A 26,884-nucleotide genomic window follows, 5' to 3' on the forward strand; every position below is an offset into this window, starting at 1 on the left:
CACCGCAGCCCACGGGGATCGTTTCATCTCTCTCGGCACCGCCATGGCCGTCAAGATCAGTGTCTCGCTCCTCGGAGGACCTGTCGAGATCGGCATACCCCCCTCAAGGGCAAGCCGAGGAACGGAACTTGGGCCATTGGCAGGAGATGGCAGAGGACCACTCTCATGGACCATCTCACTGGTCATTTTGGACCCCGTGGGCGTACCACCAGGAGCAAGGGGCTCCAATACCATCGACCTCTCGCTCGGGTCACTCGGTTAGAAGGGCCCCAGAATCCACCATCTCTCGGCCTCCGCCAGGGGGCATGGAGGCTTCCGTGTCCACGCCACCTGACACCATAGACCCAAGTACAGGTGATGCTCCGGCCCAAGAGCAGGGGGATCAGGACCCCCCCTTGGATCCAGTACCACCGGAGGCACCTTCCTCCTCCTCTCCGGATGAGGCAGTGGCGGGCACTTCATGTACGGGTCCCCCTCCGATAGATCTTCGGGCTCACCAGGATCTCCTGCGTAGGATGGCCCGTAATATGGACCTGCAGGCGGAGGAGATAGTGGAAGTACAGGACCCTATCGTGAACATCCTCGGAGCGGATGCCCCATCGAGGGTGGCGCTACCCCTGATCCGCACGATACAAACCATTGCGGATACGATATGGCAAACTCCTGCCTCTATCCCACCCACAGCGAGAGGGGTGGAAAGGAAGTACTTTGTCCCGTCTAAGGACTACGGGTACTTGTATACCCACCCCCAACCGTGTTCACTGGTGGTGGCATCAGTGAACGCACGAGAGCGCCACGGCCAGCAGGCTGCAGCGCCTAAATCAAAAGAGGCTAAGCGGCTCGATTTGTTTGGCCGTAAGGTTTACTCAGCCGGAGGGCTGCAACTTAGAGCGGCGAACCAACAGGCGCTACTGAGCCGTTACAATTTTAACTCCTGGAACTCTATGGGGAAGTTTAAGGAGTTGATTCCCCAAGAGTCCAGGGAGGAGTTTGGAGCCATGGTAGAGGAGGGTAAGAAGGTGGCTCGGACCTCCTTGCAGGCCTCCTTGGACATAGCAGACTCAGCTGCGAGGACCCTGGCTTCGGGTATCGCTATGCGGAGGATCTCCTGGCTTCAAGTTTCGGGTTTGCCTCCGGAGCTGCAGCAAACCCTACAGGATCTGCCCTTTGAGGGACATGGATTGTTCTCGGACAAGACGGACTCTCGCCTGCAGAGCCTCAAGGACTCGAGAACAATCATGCGCTCCCTGGGGATGCATGTTGTGGGCCCTCAGCGCAGACCATTTAGGCCGCAGCCTCAGCGCTTCTACCCCCCCCCCGCCTCGTCAGAGACAGGACTCGACCCGGAGGCGAGGGCGAGGTGGTAGAAGAAGGTGGACCGGCCCTCAACCCGGCCAAAACCAAGGGCCACCTAGACCACCTTCAGGCCCCAGGCAGAACTTTTGAAGGTGCGGTCGAGGACGGCGCCCCAGTCATCCCCCAGGATCCAGCCCCCTCCTTCCGGGATCGCCTCTCCCACTTCCACCGTGCTTGGTCCCTTATAACTTCGGACCGCTAGGTCCTCCGCATGGTGGAGAAGGGATACGCTATCCAGTTTTCTTCTATCCCCCCCTCCCACCCCCCTTCCCCGTCCCTCTTCAGGGACCCTTCTCACGAGCAACTTCTTATACAGGAGGTTTCTACGCTCCTGGCCATGGGGGCCATAGAGGAGGTTCCGATAGAGTTAAGGGGCAGGGGATTTTATTCCCGTTACTTCCTGATCCCCAAGTCCAAAGGAGGTCTGCGGCCCATCTTGGACTTGCGCAGACTCAACAAATTCGTAGTAAAGTTGAAGTTCCGCATGATCTCTTTGGGGGCCATTATCCCTTCCCTCGATCCTGGAGACTGGTTCGCCGCCCTCGACATGAAAGACGCATACTTTCACATCTCAATTTACCCACCTCACAGACGCTTCCTGCGATTCGTGGTAAACACGGTGCACTACCAATTTGCAGTCCTTCCTTTCGGCCTATCCTCGGCCCCAAGAGTGTTCACGAAATGTATGGCTGTCGTGGCAGCGTACCTTCGTCGGCAGGAGATACAGGTGTTCCCGTACCTAGACGACTGGCTGGTACGCGGTCGCACCAAAGAGCAAGTTCAAGCTCACGTCCACAGAATAGTGCACACATTCAACGAGTTGGGCATCCTACTCAACAAGGACAAATCCACTCTAGAACCTACCCAGAGAATAGATTTCATCGGCGCAGTTCTAGACTCCAGACGTGCACAAACCATCCTGCCAGACAACCGCTTTGGCACCATCACGAGCCTCATTCAAGGGCTACAGGCCTTCCCAACTACCACGGTGAGGTCGTGCCTTACCCTGCTGGGTCACATGGCTTCCTGCACGTACGTAACCAGGCATGCCAGACTTCGGCTTCGCCCACTCCAGACCTGGGTGTCATCAATATACCGTCCACATCGGGACAGCCTGAACATGGTGGTCACGGTCCCGAACTCGGTCCTGACCTCCCTCACCTGGTGGCTAGATCACAATGTGGTCTGCGAAGGGATGCCATTTCACGCCCCACAACCCTCTCTGCATCTGGTCACAGACGCTTCATCTCTGGGTTGGGGCGCCCATCTCAACGAACACCATACCCAGGGCCTGTGGACTGCACCCCAGTTAGCCCTGCACATCAATGTTCGGGAGCTGATGGCGGTGCGCCTGGCGTGCCAGGCATTTCTCAATCAACTACGTGGCCGTTGTGTGTTAGTTCTCATCGACAACACCACGGCCATGTTTTACATCAACAAGCAAGGAGGAGCACGTTCGTCAGTTCTATGCCAAGAGGCCATTCGCCTGTGGGACTTCTGCATCGCCCACTCAATCCATCTCACGGCATCGTTCCTCCCTGGAGTCCAGAACACTCTAGCGGACCGACTCAGCAGGTCCTTCCAGACACACGAGTGGTCTATCCGTCCGGACATCATACATTCCATCTTCCGGAGGTGGGGGTTTCCCCAGATAGACCTGTTTGCATCTCGAGACAACAGGAAGTGCCACGTGTTCTGCTCCCTACAAGGTCGAGCTCCGGGCTCCCTCTCGGATGCGTTTCTCCTTCCCTGGAAAGACCACCTGTTTTATGCCTTCCCTCCGTTTCCTCTGGTCCACAAGGTACTGCTAAAATTGTGCAGAGACCAGGCACAGGTAATTCTGATCGCTCCAGCGTGGCCGAGACAACATTGGTACACCACACTGTTGGAACTCTCGGTTCAAACACCGATCCCGCTTCCATTATGTCCGGATCTCATTTCTCAGGACCACGGTCGGCTGCGTCACCCCGACCTGCAATCACTCCACCTCACAGCGTGGCTGCTCCATGGTTCACCCAGGCAGAGCGGCAATGCTCGCACTCTGTCCAACAGATTCTGCTGAGCAGTAGGAAGCCCTCAACACGGACCACGTACCTGGCCAAGTGGAAACGGTTCTCATGTTGGTGCGAACAACGAGCCACGCCCCCGTTGCAGGCACCTATTCCTCTCATTTTGGAATATCTCCTCTCCCTAAAACAGCAAGGGTTGGTGATATCTTCAGTCAAAGTTCACCTGGCTGCTATATCAGCCTTTCACCCAGGGGAATTCGCGTCCTCGGTATTCTCTAACCCGATGGTCGTTAGATTCCTCAAGGGCTTAGACCGGACGTACCCACAACAGCGTCAGCCCGTCCCGACGTGGGACCTTAATCTGGTTCTCTCCAGACTCACAGGTCCTCCATTTGAACCACTAGCCACCTGTTCACTTTTGTATCTATCCTGGAAGACAGCCTTCCTCGTAGCCATTACCTCAGCAAGGCGTGTTTCTGAACTCAGGGCGCTTACATCCGAGCCCCCTTATACAGTTTTCCATAAGGATAAAGTGAAGCTTCGTCCACATCCTGCCTTTCTCCCTAAGGTGGTTTCTCCATTTCATATCAACCAGGACATATTTCTTCCGGTTTTTCACCCTAAACCACATGCTACTCGCCAGGATCAACGTTTGCATTCTCTGGACGTACGCAGGGCCCTGGCCTTCTATATTGACCGCACAAAGCACTTTAGAAAGACGACGCAACTCTTCGTTGCAGTGGCCGACCGAATGAAAGGCTCACCGGTCTCCTCACAACGCCTATCCTCCTGGATTACGTCTTGCATCCGGACTTGCTATGACCTGGCAGGCGTCTCAGCACCGCACCTCACCGCTCACTCCACGAGGGCCCAAGCCTCCTCGACTGCTTTCCTGGCACATGTTCCGATACAGGACATTTGTAGAGCGGCGGTTTGGTCATCAGTCCACACGTTTACAGCTCACTATGCACTAGTGCAGCAGTCCAGAGACGATGCTGCATTCGGGTCAGCGGTTTTGCACACAGCAAAGTCTCACTCCGACCCCACCACCTAAGTTGGGCTTGGGAGTCACCTAATGGAATGGATATGAGCAAGCACTCGAAGAAGAAAAGACGGTTACTCACCGTTGTAACTGTTGTTCTTCGAGATGTGTTGCTCATATCCATTCCAAACCCGCCCCCCGTCCCCACTGTCGGAGTAGCCGGCAAGAAGGAACTGAGGGGGCGCCGGGTCGGCTGGGGTATATATTCAGCGCCATGAAGGCGCCACTCTAGGGGGCTCCACAGCCGACCCGCCGGTGTTGCTAGGGTAGAAAATCTTCCGACGATCGTGCACGCGGCGCGCACACACCTAATGGAATGGATATGAGCAACACATCTCGAAGAACAACAGTTACAACGGTGAGTAACCGTCTTTTCTAACGATGAGCTTGGAGAGGTTGGGGGGTTCGGGAAATATTTTTTTCAGGATGGGGTCGCCATTGAGTTTGGGTTGTAGTTGTTTGATGATGCTCTATATGGGTTCCAGTGTGGAGTGGTAGGTGACAACTAGGAGTGTATGGTCAGACGGAGTTTTATTTCTGTATTGAAGCAGGTTCTTTCAGGTTGTCTGTGTGGCCTGTTCCATGATTCAATCTACTTCTTTGATGGAGTGTCCTTGTTTGTTGAAGGTGGTTTTAAGTGTGTTAAGGTGTATATCCCAGATTTCCTCTACAGAGCATATTCTGTGGTAGCTGAATGCCTGCTTGTGGATGATAGATTTCTTGGTGTGTTTGGAGTGGTTACTGAATCTCTGAAGGTAAATGTGGTGATATGTGGGTTTCTTGTGTATGGTTCTCTGGATTCCATTGTTCTAGATGATTGTCCAGGAAGTTGATGCTAGTGTGGAAGTGTTCCAGAGAGAGTTTAATGGATGAGTGGTGGTTGTTGAAGTTGTGGTAGAAATCTGTGAGGGAGTTTAATCTCCAGAGGATGAAAATGTTGTCGATGTAACTCAGGTATATCATCGGTTTAGTGGTGCATTTGATATGGCTTATTACAACAAACCCACTAACTCCCTCTTCTTGTCATATGACTGGAGAGGTGTTAACGGGCCAGTCTACCTTGAAGAGTCCCTTAAAATATGTGCTAACTACTTATGCTAAACAATCTGTTGCACCTTGCATTTAGTTGTCTCTCTAAACAGACGTTGGCCCAGTAAAAAACATTACCTCACTGACCTTGTCTCTGTGGCACTGACACGGCTACAACTACACTGCATAGTGTAGACAAGGCACTTTGTCTATAACATATGCTAAATCAGTTGAGCTAAAGCCTTCTATCACTTATCACAAGCACTAAAGTCAGTTAACTGGGGGAGTTCTTTTAATATTTATTTGGAAATCATACTATTCTTCCTTAAGGGCTACAAAATTAAGTAGACCTAATTTACATCGGCATATAGCTGCTGCAGTAATTACATTGCTTGTGCATGTCTACACTTTGCTCCTTGTGTCAGTGGTGCGCATCTTCACCAGAGCGCTTGCACTGATTGAACTGTCAGTGTGGGGCATTGTGGGATGGCTTCTCAATGCCAGCAACAGTCAATGTAAGCAACGCAGTGACTACACTGGCACTGCTTTGACCTAACTATATCGACATTGACTCTACATCTCTTGTGGAGGTGGAGTTATTAAGTAGGTGTAGTGGGGCAGTTACATCGGCAGAAGAGAAATTTTAATGTAGACACTTAGAGAGTTAGGTCGACGTAAGTTGCATTGCATTGACCTAACTTTGTAGTGTAGACCAGGGCTAAGAAATGTTACTTTAGAGTTGTTAACTGCCTAATTACTGAAAGGGAAGTAAATGACACATTCTTAAAGGTGCTTGTGACAATTCTGTTTATTTCCATCAATGCCTTTCAAATTTAGCAAAAATGTTTGAATTAAGATGCAAACAGATATGCTAAGGTAACAGACTAGACCTAAAAATGTATTCTGAGAAGTTATCTGATTACTTTTTGCCTGAAAAGTACACCTATATTCATTTGTTATTTTTATTACCTTTTTGGCAGTCTTAGTTGTTTATGTTCTGAGTAATGGTGTAGAAGTCATAGTATTCAGTATAACCAAAGTTTCACCATGCAATATGTGTGAGTAAAACAAAAGGAATCTAAAAACAGTCACTGATCTGTTGCTTCCATAAGAGTTTAATAAGTACTATGTAGTGGATTATATTTAGTGCACAGTATTCAATCATGTAGATTCCATTTTAAAAGTAACTTTACAATTATACAAATCTGGCATTTTATAATAATTAATGTGGAGTAGTTGCTAGACTGTCATGCAAAATACTTTTCTTATAAGTTAGCATAAAACATTTTATGCACCTTCATGAACACATCATCCCAAATCTTTGAGTCCCTGTAGTGCTGTTGAATGAGTTTGAGGAAGATTCACAGATGCTACTTGGATTATATTATTACGCTTTACAAATTCAAAGGGAGAGATTTATTTTTATATAACTTCACAAGAAATGTTTTTTCAGTGATGCATGAAAAGAAAAGCAATGATTAAAAAATCTATTTTGATTAAGATTAGCATAATAAAATGACAGGCTTTGAAAATTCCAAATGACTACTAACTGATTTTTTTTAAATGGGACCAAATCCACAGCTGGTGAAGCTAATGGAGCTACACTAATTTATACCACTCAATATTACTGATCTAATACTTAAATATTATACAAAGGACTTCATTTAAAAATGCAATTAAAGTTTTAAAGGTGACTGAAAGTTTTTGTGGATTTTTGTTTTTTATTTTTGCTTTTTAATTTGACCTCTGCCCTATTTTTGTTTCTTTATGATGTACACATCCTGAAAGGAGATATGCAGGTATTTTTTCCCCCACTGATTGTCCCTTATTTGGGAAATATCATAAATGAATAGTCTGAACTTTTATGGTTTTGTTAGAAGACCACTAGGGGGTAAAAATGTGATCATTTAATAAGTTAATTAAAGGGGCTTTTTGAATAATCAAAGAGAACTTCTTCCCCTATTTAAAATGTTAGTCATTTGAATGGATGTTAACAAAAAAGAATGAACAGAAAAAGTTCGGTCTGACTAAAAATTGCTTCCACCTCTTAGCTTCTGCTCAGCTCAGGATGGAGAGACAATATTTGTATACTGTAACAGATGTTCGGGGAATGTCCACACACTAGCTTTTACAAAAGTTTTAACTACCTTAAATTAATTGGCAATCCAAGGTAAGAGGTGTTGTGTAGACAAACCCACGTTGTCATCATCTGACTGGTTCTCCACTCATCCTAGGGCCCTAGGCTATGTCAACGCTGCAAAATTTGATGTGAAATCCTTTTGGAGACAAGTGCACAGGTAATGGCTCTCTCAACATAGCTAGTTGAGATCAATACTTTAACTTCCACATAGTGTGTTGGGAGGTATAAGTTGCACCTTGATTAGCTACATTGAGGTAAAAATTACCTGTACCTTGTCTCCACTAGGATTTTACATCAAGATAGCTAACACAATGTAAAAACATTTTTTCCCCCCAGCAAAGACATCTAAAGTCCAGCCTGAATTTCTATTGTAAAACACAAGCATGGGAAAAAAGAGAACCTTTCAGGTCTTCTTTATACATCATGGAGGGACAAAAAAGGATATGACTCATATATATTTTAACTTTTGAAGGTTACCTTTAAGAACATAAGGATCTGATCTTGGAAACATGTACATACAAGTAACTTTTGTAAGCAGTCCTGTTGAACTCAGTGTGAGCACACACATTGGGAAGCAAGTTGCCCAATAAATATTTGTGGGATCAGGCTACAATACATTAGTTCAATAGCTTGGGAGAAGTTTGGTAGGAGGAGGCAGCAGCTGTTGGAAAATAACTGCTGACTCATTTATACTGTCTCTCCCCTATGTCACTTGGGCTGATTGATTTTCTGGGCCAAAATGCAAAGACTTATCAGCACTTTCAGTATTGTATGTTACTCAGAAAAGTTTCTCTCTGTATTGTCATGAAATGTATGTAACTCATCTCTTTCTCTCTCTTTTTTGTAGTCTGCAACTGTGTCTGATGGAGGTAAGCTCAAATTTGTTGTCACTTTTATTAGTATTCAGAAAATCAAAGTTCCCACATTAAATAGTGTGGTAAAGTGTGATAAATAAAATGTCATATGACAAGAAGTGTTTGCTTGATAAACATGATGGGACCATCCTGCAGTCCTTAATGATGCACTGACTTCAGTAGGAATTGTGCCTATGAAAATCCTGAAGGATCAAGCCTGATGTTTACATGTTATATTCCTTTGTTTACTTACATAATTTTTTCTGGCATATGCATTTAAATAAATGCATGTTATTACAACTAGAATTCTTCATTTGTGATTTTTTAAAAAGTTGATCTAGTAGGATATTATTAAATTGGGAACTGATGAAATCTCACTCTCATTTTTTAAATATCCTTTATGTACTGTATATTCTTTCACCATTGCACTTTTCATCAACAGCATTTCATTTTACATGTTAAAACAAGTTTTTTACTGTTTTGTCTTGCAGAGACTGCTCCTAGCTCATAGGTTAAGTGTGATCTCAGAGCTCTTGTTGAGGCTAAAAGGAGTTCCTTTTTATAACGAAGTAATGCATTCATTTTAGATAAATAAGATGGCATCCTTAAAAACTGAATAAATGTAACCCAACCTGAAGTTCTTGCTGTTCTGGGATAACTATTGGGTCTGAATAAGTGGGTTTTTTACCCACGAAAGTTTATGCCCAAATAATTTGTTAGTCTTTACGGTGCTACCAGATTCCTCGTTGTTTTTGTGGATACAGACTAACATAGCTACCCCTCTGATATTGGGTCACTATCTATGCTACATTTTGTGATGAGCGATCAGGAATTGAGAAGAGGCTATCTAACTCTTTCATTTGAGAACTCTGAACCAAATTCCACTATTAAGATTAGCATTGCTACTTGGGCCTCCTACTATGCTGGGCTTCAAATAGAGATAAAGAATTGTGTTTAAGTTCAGTTGAATGGCAGTTCCAGCTAATTAAGGTTCTAATATGGTTTGGCTGGCAAAAGTTTGGTAGAAACTTATTTAAAAACAAAATATTTTTAGCTAAGTTGTAACTAGTGACTGAAGAAATTCAACAATTGCTGTACATTTTAAAAAAAACAAAAACAAAAATGTGTTCTATGTAGGCGAGAACATACTCTTTTAGCATGGCCCTTGCACCATTTGGACCCATACATATTAACCAACCAAGTTGTGTTAGAAACCAGTTTAGCTGGAACAGTTTAAATATGATTCCTTAACAGTATACAAGGCCTTTAGTATAGCTTAGTTTACACTACAGGTGGTTTGCTTCTAGAGTTGCCTCACTTGGTCCTGCGAAGGATCAGTCTTGTGTGTATTTTACCCATTTTGGCTTTCTTCAAGTACTGTATAATATATACTGTTTTATTAGGCAAAAGGACGCAAACATCTGTTTAGGAAACAAGCGAACTAAAACGAAAGAAAGATTCTGAAGCTGGAGGAGGGTAGGGTTAGTTGCTTGTTTTTTTATCTAAGTGGAAGAGTAGCAAAATATATTCACAGCAGCTCTCGTTATTCATTCCTCCCCTATCTTTCTTTGTCATTTCTTATAAAAAATGAGGCCTGTTTGGGCTTCAGCCAGAAATAAAACCCTAGACAGAGTTGACTGTGTCATTTTGCTAGCTGCTAACTTATCCCATCAGGTATTTTCTCTTCTTCAGCTGTCACCACTGTCACAGCACTCGGATGGGAGGTAGAACATAGTCTGTTTGAAGCCCACCCACTAATTTGCCATGGGATAACGGGGGAAAAGGCAGTGTGCACCTATTCCATCTCTTGTTTCTTAAACAGAGGTTATATCTTCACTGTAAAAAGGTGTGTTTTTACAGTGAGTAGTCTGTCTTGATGGAATATTCTAGCAGAGACAAGGCACAGTTTTTTTTTTTTTTAACCTCAATGTAGCTAGTCAAGATAAAAACCCTAGGTGAAAGGTGTAGGGTTGACCCTGACTGACTATATCGAGATAAAAACTATAATGCCTTGTCTCCACTAAGATTTTACATCCAGTTAGCTCTCTTGAGTTTCCCATCTCAGTGTAAAAATACATCTTTTTATCTGTAATCAAGACATAGACATAGCCTAACATGCAGACAGTGTTTCTAGGTTTACTAATCTGAATATTGTACAGACAGCTAATTCCACAAGAAATGATTTTTGTGTCCTGAAAGTTTATGTATTCTAAATTTGTTGGTCTGAAAAAAGATTATCTGCTTGTCTACAATGAAAAGTATTTCTCCTTCATGGCAAGTCTAATCTCCATTTGCTGAGGAAATGGGAACCCTGAAGTAGCACTCCCTTGATAGTAACATCAAGCACAGTGTACTTCCATTTGTCAGTTTTATTAGAGATCTCTGGCTTGTCATGTTCCGCTCCTCCAGTATTGTTACTGAAGTTATTTTCAAGTCTAGGGATAATTGTATTTTCACAATTAATACTGTAGAATTTGGTGGAGTCGTGAAGTCTGAGGGCTGTGTAGGTTGCAGAGGTAAAAGAACAGATTGGAACTTGCACTCAGTATTCTGTTCTATATCCTAGTATTTTATCTGTCTTGTCAGTTAGTGCTGAAGATTTAACACCATACACTCTCTCAGTTTTTAAGGTACCAGTGGGTCCTAAGTTCTGTACAAAGCTATAAAATATAGACTATGTGAAGAATAATATTTAATAAATGCTTAACTATATAGAAGATAAACTGGAAAAATAAGATCCAAGAGAAGGGAGTGAAACCAGAAAAATTGAATAGAAATAAAATCTTAACTAATTTCAGCTATAGTTTCACTAGGTATAATGTTCTGATTAATGTCTATACGACAATTTCAGACTTTTACTTTCTTTGAAAAATGTCACAGCAATGATTTTTTTCTATTTTTTTTTATTTCAGCACTTCATTAGAAGACCCACAGAATTACGTATTTTCAGGCTTGTCTAGGTTAGAGGAATTTGCTCCAGTGTAACAGCATTAATATAGTTGCACAATGCAAATTTCCCTTACCTATACAAGCCATTTATGTTAGTATGTCCACTTGTAAAAATAATTATGTCTATTTAAATCTATCCTTGCAACTAGAACAGGGGGCACAGCAACTTTTTTTCTTTCAAATCACTAGTGCCTCATGTTATGTAAAAGCTTTACATTAGAGTCTGGCTTTGGATGCTGATTGCTCAAAGCTGTATTCAGTCAGATTGTGTACTAACTCCAAAAGTGCACGTTTGGGTTGTCACCACCAAAATAAAAAGGTATATATTCCCACTGGCCAACATTTTGAGATTTGGACACCTTCAGTTATGTACCCGACTCCAGATTGAGACAAATTAAATAAATGGCTTGATTTTCAGAAGTGCTATGCAGCCACTGCACTCATTTAAGTCAGTAGGATTTGATAGGGTTTGAGCACCTCCTAAAATCAAGTCACTTATTTAGGTGCCTAACTTAAGACACCCAAGTTTGAAAATGTTGTCATTTTCTTCAGTGGGTGGGAGGAAAAAGATCATTATGGGGAAATTATAGTAAGTACATTTCTCTTGAAGTTTTAATAGATATTTGAAAATAAGTCTTACAGGCTGTCACTGAAGGAAGGCTAAACCTATAATCTCTCTTCCTCCTGTATTTCCTCTCCTTCATCCCTCTGCCCTCAACTGACCAGCTGCCCTTTGTACAAGGTGAAGAGTTCTTCTAAATCTAACTTACTTGAAGCTGAATTTTGAGCTCTTAACAAACTCACAGTTCACACACCAAATTCCGTCCTCAGGGCAATAAAAATACCAACTTTGTGAGGGTTAAAAAAACTGGCTCAGTTTTTCTTTGTGCATGTCATTGGGGAAATATTAAGGGCAGTAGCCTATCAGAACAGAGGGATTTGCATAACCGGTGTGGAGTTATTCAGGAATAACTGTACATATACTACTCTCTTCAGATGGACTAATGGTGATCAGCTAAAGAACAGGGATTTACTTACTGAATAATAACTGAGAAATAAACAATAAAATCTGATTTACATAATGACTCACAGTTAGTGTGACCAGATGTCCCGATTGTATAGGGACAGTCCTGATTTTTGGGGCTTTTTCTTATATAGGAACCTATTACCACCCACCTCCTGTCACTGTTTTTCACACTTGCTATCTGGTCACCCTACTCACAGCCAGTCAAAATGCAGAAAATCATAAAATTGAGAAACAAGGTTATTGGTACGGATCAGTAACTATACTGCACCTTTGCCCTGGGATCTGCAGAAACCATTTTATTTCACTATCGTTTCTTGTAATTCTTGTTCTCTGAGGCTGTGTCTACAATAGCCTTTTCTCCCCACACTTCCAACTATTGGTACCATTGGTACAGTGGGAGCACTAGCATCAATAGAGTGCAGGTTTGCTGGTGTTTCAAACATTGTGCCATTTAGGCCAACTCAGAGAGACAGTAGTTAAAATGCCAGATGTCTTCACTCCACTCTTACCATTGCTATCACTGATGGAATTTCACAAGGGGGAAATTTTAAGCATAATATAGTGTTGACAAGGTCAGTAGGTATACATTTACAGGATATCAGCACTCATCCACCTGGCCTTCCTTCTCAGAGATGTGGGCATTTATTGGTCACTGAAATACCCAGACAGTAGGTGAGGTAATTTAACACTTCAGAATTTTGAAGTATGTAATTTCTGACCTGCCACACCCCCCTCAGATTGGTTCCACAAAGTGAGTGTCTATTATTACATGCAATTACTATTCTTTGAAAGTATGTGAATGTTTAAGCTTTACATTTTGAGCTCTTCTAAAGCATTTCACTGTAATTGCTGCTGCTTGTGGATGCTGCTTTGTTGTTCTCATCACCAGAACTAGTTTATTTTTTCATAAGTAATCTGTTTGGAAAGCTTAGAATGTTTACAACTGCAAAATAATATAGAATTACATTTTAAAAACACAACCACAGAAGATGCAATAAAAATGTGACAATTCTAAAAAAAAAAAAAATAGATAAGAATAGTGTTTCAAAGTTGCAAATAGCTGATGAATTGTCTCCTCTAACAGACCTATGACTTATCTTTTAGTTCTTATACCACTAGTCCACAGTTACAGTAGATGGATTCCACTGTAACATAAATAATTAAAGCTTCTTTAGCAACAGTGGTGAAAGGTCTTTTCTTTAAATTATTTATGTAGCATTTTATAGTGCTCTGTGTTAAGTATACTGTTGGTTTCCTCAGCTTGAAGCCATGAGGGAAAAGAATCAGTTTTCTCAAAAGTATGTAAAAGGCTAATAGGAATTGTTGGAGGAAAAGACATTAGCTTACCTTATCCAGGAAGAAGTTACAAAGGAAAAATGTCCCAAACTGAGGAAAGAATCTTCACCCAATGTGCCTTGGGGAATTACAGCTGAATTTGGTATGGATTCAGAAGGATGGTTTTCAGTGAATGGTTTGAAGTATTTGGTTAAGTGGCACCACAGTGGCTCTTATCAGCTTTATCCAGGTAATGTCTTGAGTGATTATATAGAATATCTTCATCCTGCGACTGTAGGCATTTAGTAATTACCAGGAATGTGCTGAGCTGCTCATTATAAAAAAGTTTGTTGTCTGAAATATTATTGTAGATTTTATTAAAGGATGCATACAAATAAATCATCACTGAAATATATTCTGACCTTATTCTTTTGTAAGGTTTAAATCAGAGCTTTCAAAGCCAGATTATCTTTTTAACACTTTTCAATATTTAATTGATAAGAACAATGCATATTCTTTGGAATAGCAATCTGTTTTGTAAATAAAACAAAACAAAAATAACTCAAAAGGTGTATCATACTTCCTATGTAGGATTTAGGTTTGTGTAGAGTAAGTTGGCCAGTCTGTCACATACGTATGTAATCAAGAAAATAAAATGAAACAGACTCCCTGTCCATGGAGTGGCAGATTTCTCCTCTTAATTTTTATTTTTATTGAAAAATTGGGAAACTTCTTATAGGTATATCATGATGTGTGCTATCTTTTAAGCCATAGCGAGAATTAGTTTGCTAGATGTTTTATAGATCGATTTCTGTTTCTCCCCTTAGACAATGGCATGTTTTAGTGTCAGCATTGTGGTGCAGCTGCTTACATGTTGTTCATTTGCTAAGGTTAATAGGTTTCTGTGTTTTGTATCATCTATTCAGATTTCAGTATAGAAAACCAAAGTGGCAAATTGAATAAGACTTTAAAAAAAAAAATTTGTCCATAGTATGGATTCAAGTACTGTTGTCGTCTGGGTGGGAGTTAAAGAATAAAAGAAAAAATTGTTTTTGTTTGTTGGAAGAAAATGAGGAACAAAACTACAATTGCTCCTTTGAGAGATGATAGCAGTGGTCCTAGAATAGGATGAAATAAAATGCAGTGTAAAAATGTCCTGGAGCATACTAACTCATGGACAAAGAAGGCTGAGAGGAATAGTTGGTAAGTATGTAAAGAAACTAGTTGGGTTCTGGGTGTGGCCAATATGAACAGTCATTTCAAAGCATATTTGAATGTCATAAGTATGTATAGATGTCTGTGAGGGACTAGAGGAAAATAATCATTTTAAGAAATTTTGGGACAAAGGCAAAGAGTAACTTTGATCACTCAAGCCTACTATTTTTTTTTCAGAGAAGTGTCCTAGGATTCCTAGGTTCAACAAACGGTTAATCTTTGGTTTCAATCAGAAGAGCCAAAATGAGTCAGATGCTAGCCATTATGGAGATAAAAGCATGGTGTGTGTGTCACTGTTCTGGCGGCACTCAGGACTGAGAATCACCTTGTTACCCCCTGTCTCCAGCCTGAGAGAGTATTGCCTGTGCCTGGCTTGGTGTCAGCTCCCTAAGGTCACCAGTCTTTCAGGAAATCAAGCAGTCTCCTTGGGGCTATGCCAGCCCTTTCTTCACCTTGCAGGTTGACAATAGATTCATCCCAGTTCATGAGTCACTTTGAATCATTCCCTTGTGATCCTCTGTCCCAAAGGAACATTGTGCCCCACTTTACTGGTTTTAAATAAGAACATAAGAATGGCCATACTGGGTCAGACCAATGGTCCATTTAGCCCAGTATCCTGCCTTCTGACAGTATCCAGTACCAGATGCTTCTGAGGGAATGAACAGAACAGGGCAATTTATCAAGTGATCCATCCGCTGTCATCCACTCCCACCTTCTGAGCGTTAGAAGCTTAGGGCAGGGGTTCTCACAACCAATTTTTTGGTGGCCTCAGAGTGCAGCCACCAACTCTCACCGGTGGCCGCACTGACACTTTTTCCTGAAATGCTTAATTAACTTTAGGAAAAACAATTAAATATGCACAGATGCACATCCAAATCATTGTAATGTATATTTGTAGGGTTTTTTGGCAGACTCAATAGTAAAAATAATGCTGCTTCCCCCTTGGGGAGTGAAATTTGTATATTTGTTAATATCACAGCACACTTAGTAGCTTCCTGGGAGGCTGTGAAAAGTGATAAATGATGTTAACAAACATACAAGTATCATTTTTCACGGATAGCTACTAAGTCTGCTGTGAAAAATGGATACTTGCATGTTTGTTAATATCATTTTTTTCAGTAAGCCCCAGGACCCATTAAGCCCTGGATGGGGGAGGGGAAGCAAAGGGGGAGGTAGCGGGGGGCCAGAGGCGATGGTGGGATGGATGTGGGGCAAGGGGAGGCAGTGCGGGTTCATGACAATGGGAGGGAAGGAGGTGGATGCTGGGCTGTGGGAGGCAGCCAGGGGCCAGTGGCAATGGGGATGGGTGAAGAGGCCCACTGTTGCGTGGCCAGAGCCAGGGCCTGGTGTCTGCTGCCAGGTGGCCAGGGCTGTGGCTCAGTGCCTGTGCCAGAGCCCAGAGCTGGGGACAGGAACTGTGTAGCTGGAGCCAGGTATCTGAGCTCGTTGCCGCAGAGCCAGAGCTGTGGGTCAGCGCCCGCGGCCAGTGACATGCAGCTAGAGCAGGGGATCAGCGCTGGGTCTGCGTGGCTGGAGCCTGGTGCCAGCATCCGCCAACACATGGCTGGAACTGCAGTCCAGAGGCCAACTGAAGCTCCAGAGCCAGGTGTCACCTGCTGCCCCATGGCCAGAGCCAGGGATTGGCGCCCAAAGCCCCGTGGTTGGAGCCCATTGCCGTGCACCTGGGGCTGGGGGTCGTCAGTACCTGGGGCCAGCGCCTTTCACTGCACAGCCGGAGCTTGGGACTGGAGCCGGGGGCCAGCGCCTGCTGCCACACAGCTGGAACCAGGGGCCGGAGGCTGAAGTCCCACAGCTGGAGGCCAGGGCCACCTGGCTGGAGCCGGGGGAATGGGCGGTTAGTATCCACTCCCCTGCGGTTGGAGCCTGGGGCTCTACGGCTAGTCTCCTGAAGTCCCACCGCTGGAGACTGCTGCCCAAACTCTGTCTCTCCAAGGTGGGTCAAGAACTCACCTAACTCCTGCAGCGTTGTGCTCCACCTCTCTCCAGAAGCAGTGCAGGGCAGCACATCCAGGAGCAACAAGGAGTGAGTGGGAGGGGCCAATGCTTTGCTCCCCCCCCCCCCCCCATCACTGCCCAGGAGACTGTCGTGGCTGCATTTGAGAAATGTTGGCTTAGGGACACACAGAGCATGGGGTTGCATCCCTGACGATCTTGGCTAATAGCCATAGATGTTTCTGTCCTCCATGAACTTATCTAATTCTTTTTTGAATCCAGTTACATTTTGGCCTTTGCAACATCCCATAGTAATGAGTTCCAGAGGTCACCTGTGTGTTGTGTGAAGAACTAATTCCTTGTGTTTGTTTTAAACCTCCTGCCTATTAATGTAATTGGGTGACCCCTGGTTTGTGTGCTATGTGAAGGAATAAATAATGTTTCCTTATTCACCTTCTTTACATTCATGATTTTATAGGCCTCTGTCTTATCCCCCCTTTGTTGTCTCTTTTCTAAGCTGCACAGTCCCAGTCTTTTTAATCTCTCCTCCTATGGAAGCTGTTCCATACCACTAATCATTTTTGTTGCCCTTCTCTGTACTTTTTCCAATTCTAATATATCTTTTTGGAGATGGGGAAACCAGAACTGCACACAATATTCAAGGTGTGGGAGTACCATGGATTAATATAGCGACATTATGATATTTTCTGTTTTATAATCTATCCCTTTTCTAATGTTTCCGAATATTCTGTTACCTTTTTTGACTGCTGCTGCACATTGAGCAGTCATTTTCAGAGACGTAGCCACAATGACTCCAAGATCTCTTGCTTGAGTTGGGATTATGTTTTTCAATGTGCATTACTTTGCTGTAATCAACTTTGAATTTCATCTGCCATTTTCTTGCCCAGTTGCACAGTTTTGTGAGATCCCTTTGTAACTCTTCGCAGTCTGCTTTGGACTTAACTATCTTGAGTAATTTAGTATTGTCCTCAAACTTTGCCACCCCACAGTTTACCCCTTTTCCAGATCATTTATGTATATGTTGAACAGTGCTGGTTCTAGTCAGATACTAGGGGATCCTGCTATTTATTGCTCTCTATTATGAAAACTGCCCATTTATTCCTACCCTTTGTTTCCTATATTTTAATCAGATACTGATCCATGAGAGGATTTTCCCTCTTATCACATGATTGTCTACTTTGCTTAAGGGCCTTTGGTGAGGAACCTTGTCAACGTCTTTCTGAAAGTCCAAGTACGCTATATCCACTGGATCACCCTTGTTCACATGTTTGTTGATCCCCCACAAAGAATTCTGATCAATTGGTGAGGCATGATTTCCCTTTACTAAAGCAGTGTTGAATCTTCCCCCAACTGATTGTGTTCATCTGTGCGTCTGATAATTCTGTTCTTTACTATAGTTTAAACCAATTTGCCTGGTACTGAAGTTAGGCTCAGCAGCCTGTAATTGCCAAGGTGGCTTCTAGAGCCTTTTTTTAAAAATTGGTGTAACAAAAGCTATCTGCCAGTCATCTGGTACAGCAATTGATTTAAGTAATAGGTTATATAACATGGTTATATAACACAGCAATTTCATATATGAGTTCCTTCAGAACTCTTGGGCGAATACCATCTGGTCCTGGTGACTTATTACTGTTTAATTTATCAATTTGTTCCCAAACCTCCTCTACTGACACCTCAATTTAGGATAGTTCCTCAGATTTGTCTCCTAAAAAGAATGGCTCATGTATGTGACTCTTCCCCCACATCCTTTGCAGTGAAGATGGATGCAAAGAATTCATTTAGCTTTTCCACAACAGTCGTCTCTTCCTTGAGTGCTTCTTTAGCAGTTTGATTGTCCAGTGGCCCACTGATTGGCAGGCTTCGTGCTTCTGATGTACTTAAGAAAACCTTAAACCACCTTAAATCACCTCTTCTGTAAACCACGCAGCACTTGTGAGCAATTTTATAATTAAACAAAAGTAGATTTATTTAAGAAAGAATTATGATTTAGTTATAAACAAGAGAGTGTGGTGGAAACAAATGGTTGCAATACAAAACAAAACCATAAAACGGAACCCTATTAAAGTAGTTTTCCCCCCATCCCCCAAAGTTCAGTCTCATACAGAGCTGACTGGCTTCACAGAACCAGGAACCAATTTTTTATGAGAACTTGATGTTCTCCACAAGTTGTCTCCTGAATGAAAGGATTCAGAGGACTTCCCTCTCCTCTCTATTATATTTAAACAGTCATTGGTTTCTATTTATAGACAGGGCAAAACTCCTGCCTTGTTGTAATGTTCCTTTCTTACATTTAAGAGGTTTTGATTGTTTACAGTTGTCTCTGATGGTTTTCCATTGATAGTCTTGGGATTGAACAAGGCTATTGTATTTCAGGGTAGAGTGACATCACTGAGACATATTATCCCCATGTGCCTAACTTCCCCCCAAAGTCCATAAAGCATGCTTTCAGTATAAATACATTAGTCCTTAAATTTACATACATCTCACAATGATTATGACTTTTAACAAGTTATAAGCTTTCTGTTGATACCTTGCATGTGACTCCTTATGGATAAATATACGGTAAGACATTTGTTTGTTATAATGAGTTTGTCATGTCTGAGGTGAGAATTGTTTGCAAAGATTAGGGGACCCTTTGCCAAGGAACTTTTGTGTCACAGTGGAGTATTTGGGGAGGGAATTTGAAAGATGAATCTGACTTAGTACTAGAGTATGTAATTAGATGTGCCTAGCCAAGAGGGTTTGTGTATACAAAGTGGAAATGGAGTCCTTGGAGGCAGTAGCTAGGTATAACAAAGAACCAACACTCCTAGGCGGCGAGTTATATGGGCCCGTGGTGGCCATGCTCCACCAATATTTAGGAACATGGGCCTGGCTCCACCAATGTTTGGGCTTACTGCGCTTTGGGAGGCCCTGCGCTTTACAGGGACGGAGGGTCCAGGGCGGCCTGGGGGCTTAGCAGGGGGCCTGACGCCGGCAGCAGCGAGCGACCCGGCCCCAGCCCGGCCAGCTTTGCTCCACACCGCCCTGCCTGCTCCTGGCTTCACTCAGGGGTGGGTGCAGAAGCCAGAAAGAGGCAGGGCAGGGTTTGGGGAAAGGGGTGGAATGGGGAGGTGAGGTGGCCGGGTTGCTCGCTGCTGCCGGCGCCAGGCCTCCTGCTAAGCCCCTGCCCACCCTGAACCCCACGTCCTCTTGAAGTGCGGGACCTGGGGCAGTTGCCCCGGTCCGTCCTATGGATGGGGCAGCTCTGCCTGGACCCTATGTCCCCCTGAAGCGTGGGGGCCCCCAAAACGTGGGGCCCGGGGCTATTGCCCCGTTCCATCCTACGGACGGGATGGCTCTGCTTGAACCCATTCTGGGCACCATAAAAAATTATACAAACCTGGCGCCTATGCCAGCACTTGCAAACATGAAAGCAGGGACTAGGATAAAATGAGGAATTCTGAAGGCCCTCCCAAAACTGTTTTGAGAGGAACTGTGGGTATTGCTTTCAGAAACCATTTGGGGAGGGGTAAGGAGACAGGATTCAGATTGAGACACCACAAGAGAACTAGTGGAGACAGTGTACTACAGAATGTTTATTTTGTGCACTGAGCAGACAAATCTCAGACTCTTCTTTCTAGCTGACCCACAGTTGCCATCTGCACACCTCCATCAGAGATCTGTGCAAAGCAAAGTCATTTTAATTTGTAAATTCACACCAACTCTACTCTGAGATTACCTTAATCCCAGTCATTGAAACAGATTGCAGCACAGTAAAGTAAAATAAATAGAGGCACTTATTAATACTTCTGGAAAAAAAATCTTGTCCCATGTTTTCAGATTAACAGAAACCATTGCAGAAATCTGTGCAGATTTTGGAAGGACACTGACTGAGCATGTATTTGGGATTAGAAAGGAACTTTCAGGTTAATTGTTTTGGAATATTCATTCATATTAATAGTTAAAATTTCCTTTTCTGAAATAATCTGAATTGTTTTAATAAAATCTGTAAGGATTTACAATTCTGGGACTATTTTAAGATGGTTCTTGTGGCCCAAATCCCAGTTCCTATTGACCGGGAACCGTGGCCAATGGAACTCCGGGGGCGGTGCCTGCAGGCGGAGGCAGCACATGGAGCTAGGAGCTGAGGGAGGGAAGTTCCTGTCGCCTTTCCGGGGAGCCCTCTCCCCGGTAAGTACCGCCCTGCAGCCCAGCCCTGAGCCCTCCCCCCCGCCAGCTCTTGCTGCTAGGGGGCAGCAGGGGCCTAAGACTGCCCCAGCAGCAGCCAGCTTGACTGGCCCAAGGGCTACCCGAGCTGCTCAGGCAGATCCCAAGCCAGCTGCACTGGGCTGCTGCAGAAGTCACCGAGGTCACGGAAAGTCATGGAATCCGTGACCTCATGGAGCCTTAATAATAAAACAGAAAATATCATGTTGCCGCTATATAAATCCATGGTACGCCCACTTCCTGAATACTGCGTGCAGATGTGGTCACCCCATCTCAGAAAAGATATACTGGAATTAAAAAAGATTCAGAAAAGGGCAACAAAAATGATTAGGGGTATGGAACTGCTTCCGTATGAGGAGAGATTAATAAGACTGGGACTCTTCAGCTTGGAAAAGAGATGACTAAGGGGGGATATGACTGAAATCTATAAAACCATGACTGGTGTGGAGAAAGTAAATAAGGAAGTGTTTATTTACTCCTCATAACACAAGAACCAAATGAAATTAATAGGCAGCAGGTTTAAAACAAGCAAAAGGAAGTATTTCTTCACACAGTCAGCTCTTTGCCAGAGGATGTTGTGAAGGCCAAGACTATAACATGGTTCAAAAAAAGAACTAGATACAGTCATGGAGGATAGGTCCATCAATGGCTATTAGCCAAGATGGGCAAGGATGGTGTCCCTAGCTTCTCTTTGCCAGAAGCTGGGAAAGAGTGACAGGGAATGGACCACTCAAAGATTACCAGTTCTGTTCATGCCCTCTAGGGCACCTGGCATTGACCACTGTCAGAAGACAGGATACTAGGCTAGATGGACCATTGTCTGACCCAGTATGACCATTCTTAATTCTGGTTCACACTTCAGTCAACCACCACTCAAGGCCTCCCTATAACAAAGCACTCCTAGTTCACACTTTTCAAACAAACAAACACGCAGTCAAGCAGTCTCTGCAACTAGCACCAGTCAAACACTAGTCAAACTGATGGTCACAGCAGACATACTCAGATATCCACCCCATCGACTCAAAACACAGCCCCCCAATGCAGCACCTACCTCAAGAGCACTCACTATAGCTCTTCTCCGATAACTTCAAGGCAAACTCCCTCTCTTTGCTTACCCTCTGTTCATTCCTCTTTCTTGAGTGATGACTGCTAATTTAGACTGCATCATTTTGTATGTAGAGTTGGGATTATGTTTTCCAATGTGCATTACTTTGCATTTATCAACGTTGAATTTCATCTGTCATTTTGTTGCCCAGTTACCCAGTTTTGTGAGATCCCTTAGTAACTCCTTGTAATCTGCTTTGGATCTAACTATCTTGAGTAATTTAGTATCATTTGCGAATTTTGCCATCTCACACTTCGCTGCCTTTTCCAGATGATTTATGAATATGTTGAACACCACAGATTCCAGTACAGATCCTTGGGGGACCCTGCTATTTACCTCTCTCCATTCTGAAAACTGACCCTTTATTCCTACTCTTTGTTTCCTGTCTTTTAACCAGTCATTGATCCATGAGAGAACCTTCCCTCTTATCCCATGACTGTCTACTTTGCTTAACAGCCTTTGGTGATATTGTCAAAGTCTTTCTGAAAGTCCATGTACACTATCCACTGGACCACCCTTGTCCACATGATTGTTGGCCACCTCAAAGAATTCTAATAGATTGGTGAGACATTATTTCCCTTTGCAAATGGCGTATTGACTCTTCCCAAACATATCATGTTCATCTATGTGTCTGATAATTCTGTTCTTTTAGTATAGTTTCATCCAGTGTTTCTGGTCCTGAAGTTAGGCTGACTGACCTGTAATTGCTAGGATTGCCTCTGGAGCTTTTAAAAAAACATTGGCATTACATTAGCTACATTAGTGATAGGTTATATACCAGTTAGTTGTTCTGCAATTTCATGTTTGAGTTCCTTCAGAACTCTTGGATGAATACTGTGACGGGGTCCCCGGTGCGCAGCCTGGGACCATGGGACCGCTGTGCCCCCTTAACTCTCCAACCTGGACTGTCTCTCACAATGCTTTGCTAGTGACAAGCAGCAAACTGTTATTGCTCAGCACAACTGCATGTGGAGTCCCACAATGAGCTAGATTGCATGAATGCTCTCAGAGCCCCTCATGAATCACGCAGAGAAAGGCACCAGCCAAATCCCCCCAGCTCCCAGCTCCCAGCCTTGTACCTCAGGAATATACCGTCTTGCACTGCTCTAGATGAGCTGTGCAAATATATTAATTGGTTCAGCACTTCATCAATGGAAAGTGCATTCTCTAAACAGATTTACCACACACTTTGGGCAAACTCACTGGTAAAGATAAACAGTTAAACAAGTTTATTGATTACAAAAGATAGATTTTAAGTGATTATAAGTGATAGGCAAAAAATCAGAGTTCGTTACCAAAATAAAATAAAATGTAAGCACACAGTCTAAACTCTCAACCCTATTAGACTGGGTAACATTTAGATTAAGAATTTTTTCTCTTCCCACTGGATATTGCAGTCCTTAATATATAGGTTTGTTCCTTAAACCTGGGCATTTTTTTGGTCCTTCTAGTGCTTTTTTTTTATTTGGGGTATACATTTATTGTGAACCTCTGTTACTGTGTTTTTAAATAGTCCCCTTGCAGTTTGCAGCTATTTGACCTTTCAGCTGTTCCTTTTAATTTCCGTTTAACTACCTTCTTCATTTTGTTTAGGTCTCCTTTTTGAAGTTAAATGCTTTTGAAGTTTGGTTTCTTTGGAATTTCCCCCCCTTCAATGATGTTAAATTTAATTACATTATGGTCGCTATTCCTAAGCGGTTCAGTTGTATTCACCTCTTGGACTAATCCTGTTCTCCACTTAGGACTAAATCAGAAATTGCCTCTTCCTTTGTGGGTTCCAGGACAAGATGCTCCAAGAAGCAGTCATTTATGGTGTCTAGAAATTTTATCTCTACATCCTGAGGTGACATTACCCAGTCAATATGACAATAGTTGAAATTCCCTTTTATTATTGCATTTTCTGTTAATCTTTCTAATCTCCCTGAGCATTTCACAGTCACTGTCGCCATCTTGACCATGTGGTTGGTAGTATGTTCCTACTGCTGTTCTCTTATTGTTCAAAGCATAGAATTTCTATCCATAGAGATTCTGTGGTACAGTTTGATTTCATTTAAGATTTTTATTGTATTTGACTCTATGCTTTCTTTCACATACCCCAGCATGACCTACTCTGTCATTCCTGTATGTTTTGAACCCTGGTATTACTGTATCCCATTGATTATCCTCATTTCACTAAGTTCCTGTGATGCCTATTACATCATTATCCTCATTTACTACTACGCACTCCATCTTAGCATTTGTATATAAGCACGTGTACATTTTATCAATCTTCAGTTGCTTACTTTCAAGTGTTATATTTAAATGGGACTCTCATGTTTAATTTCTTTCATCACTGTCTACTATTTGTACTTTACCAACTTCTTTCCTTTATATAGAGTTCCTCTTTAATAAATTTATCCATAAGGGAAGTCTCTGTCCGTACCATATGCTCCTCTGTGCCTGTTGGCTTTCCCCCAGCCCTTAGTTTAAAAAATCCTCTATAATTTAACATTTAACCTTTTAAATTGTACATGCCAGCAGTCTGGTTCCATTTTGGTTTAGGTGGAGCCCATCCTTCCTGCATAGGCTCCTCCTTTCCCAAAAGGGTCCCAGTTTCTAATAAACCTAAAACCCTCCTCCCTACACAATTGTCTCATACACACATTGAGACCTTGGAGTTCTGCCTGTTTTCTGGCCCTATGCATGGAACTGTAAGCATTCACAGAATGTTACCAGGGAGGTCCTGGACTTTAATCTCTTACCTAGCAACCAAAGTTTGACCTCCAGGACATCTTTTCTTCTTTTCCCTATATCACTGGTACCTGCATGTTACCACAACCACCAGATCCTCCACAGCATTGCCCAAAAATCTGTCTAGATGTCTCTTGAGATCTGCAACCTTCACACTCAACAGGCAACAGAGGGTCCTGTGGCACCTGTGAGACTAAGGCTTGGTCTACACTACCCCCCCTAATTCGAACTAAGGTACGCAACTTCAGCTACGTGAATAACGTAGCTGAAGTCGAAGTACCTTAGTTCGAACTTACCTTGGTCCACACGCGGCAGGCAGGCTCCCCCGTCGACTCCGCGGTACTCCTCTCGCCGAGCTGGAGTACCGCAGTCGACGGCAAGCACTTCCGGGTTCGACTTATCGCGTCCAGACTAGACGCGATAAGTCGAACCCAGAACTTCGATTTCCAGCCGTCGAACTAGCTGGTAAGTGTAGCCAAGGCCTAACAGAAGTATTGGGAGCATAAGCTTCTGAAGAAGTGAGATTCTTGCCCATGAAAGCTTATGCTCCCAATACTTCTGTTAGTCTCAAAGGTGCCACAGGACCCTCTGTTGCTTTTTACAGATTCAGACTAACACGGCTACCCCTCTGATACTCAACAGGCAATTTACCATGAGGTTCTCCCAGTTATCAAAATGCCAACTATTCATATATCTAATATTCAAATCCCCGATTAGTATTACTTTGTTCTTCCTAACTGGAGTTCCTCTCCAGAAGGAATATCCTCAGTGTGAGAGGATACCATGACATCATCTGGAAGGAGGGTCCCAACGATGGGATTATTTCCCTCCTCTCCAGCCTGATGTGTTCCTTCCCCAAGTCTTTCATCCTCCCTAACAGCACAGAGGCTGTCAGTCTGGGGATGGGACCGCTTCATTGTGTCTCTGAAATTCTCCTCTGAGTACCTCTCTGTCTCCCTTAGCTATTCTAGTTCAGCTACTCTGGCTTCAAGATGCCGTACTATGTTTCTGGGGGACATGAGCAACTTGCACCACATGCACACCTACAGCTCCTGCATATGAGGCAGATAATCATATGTGCTACATGGAGTGCAATAAACTGGATAGCCCCCACTCTGCTGCAAGACTTTTGCCTGCAATATTTTTACTCTTGCAAGGGTTGTATTGTTTTTTTATTTTTGTTTGAAGGTGGGTGTAATTGGCCTAAGTTTGTTTGTTAGGTATGTTTGTTAGGTGTACTGGGGTTATTGTTGTTGTTTTTCACCTACAAGTTCATCCTTGCAATGAACAACACCTATCCTTTCTTAGCCTCTGTAGTTGCAGCTACCCTTTTTGGTGTTCTTAAATCACAGCAACATCATATTACAGCCTTTAACATAGTTTATATATATCTGCGGCGTAATGAGAATATTTTGTCAACATTGTTTTGTGGTATGTAGTTGGACTAGTGGTTTCTTATTTTAAATATTCATTTTTTCCTAAGTTCAGATAGAAAATATTTTTAGCTGTACTTCTTACCTTTGTAAGGAAACATTCTATTTAGAAACACTTGAATATTGTAGTAACTAGGTTACTGTTCCTTATTAGCCTTCCAGAGAATTTTTTAGGGGCAGTATCACGTTAAGAAGAATGCAGCATCCCCTAAGAAGGGGAGGCTGAATAGTAGCAGCCTCTAAGAAGACCCTTACTATGGGTTATTTGCCCCACACGGATTTGGAGGTCACTGGGGCCCCAAGGTTTCTTGCAGTTCTTTTGCTGCTGTATATAGAGCAGGGGTGAGTCTCTGCTAGTGTCAGAAAGTTCATTGACCAAGTTTGGAGCGTATACTGCAATACTCTGGCTGTCCAAGGATGAGAAGGTACCTCTGGGGCCGATTTATTATCTACCCCCTTCCTCAGTTGCATCCTTTCCCTCGTTTTCCATATTCAGTAGTCAGTATCCCAACCACACAAATCAACTCATAGAGCTTG

At 43.3% G+C, this 26,884-nt stretch overlaps 1 protein-coding gene across 3 annotated transcripts in view; it reads left to right on the plus strand.

Annotated features, from left to right (window-relative positions):
- The window catches only part of RGS12 (regulator of G protein signaling 12), a 180,449-nt gene that overhangs the window by 81,574 nt on the left and 71,991 nt on the right, over positions 1–26,884 (plus strand). For all 3 annotated transcript variants that reach the window (XM_054030685.1, XM_054030686.1, XM_054030687.1), the window contains one exon: positions 8,424–8,445. In XM_054030685.1, the coding sequence (XP_053886660.1) occupies positions 8,424–8,445 (22 nt within the window). The remainder of the gene's footprint in view (positions 1–8,423; positions 8,446–26,884) is intronic.

This window comes from Malaclemys terrapin, chromosome 5, assembly GCF_027887155.1.
Source record: "Malaclemys terrapin pileata isolate rMalTer1 chromosome 5, rMalTer1.hap1, whole genome shotgun sequence".
NCBI classification, from domain to species: Eukaryota; Metazoa; Chordata; order Testudines; family Emydidae; genus Malaclemys; species Malaclemys terrapin.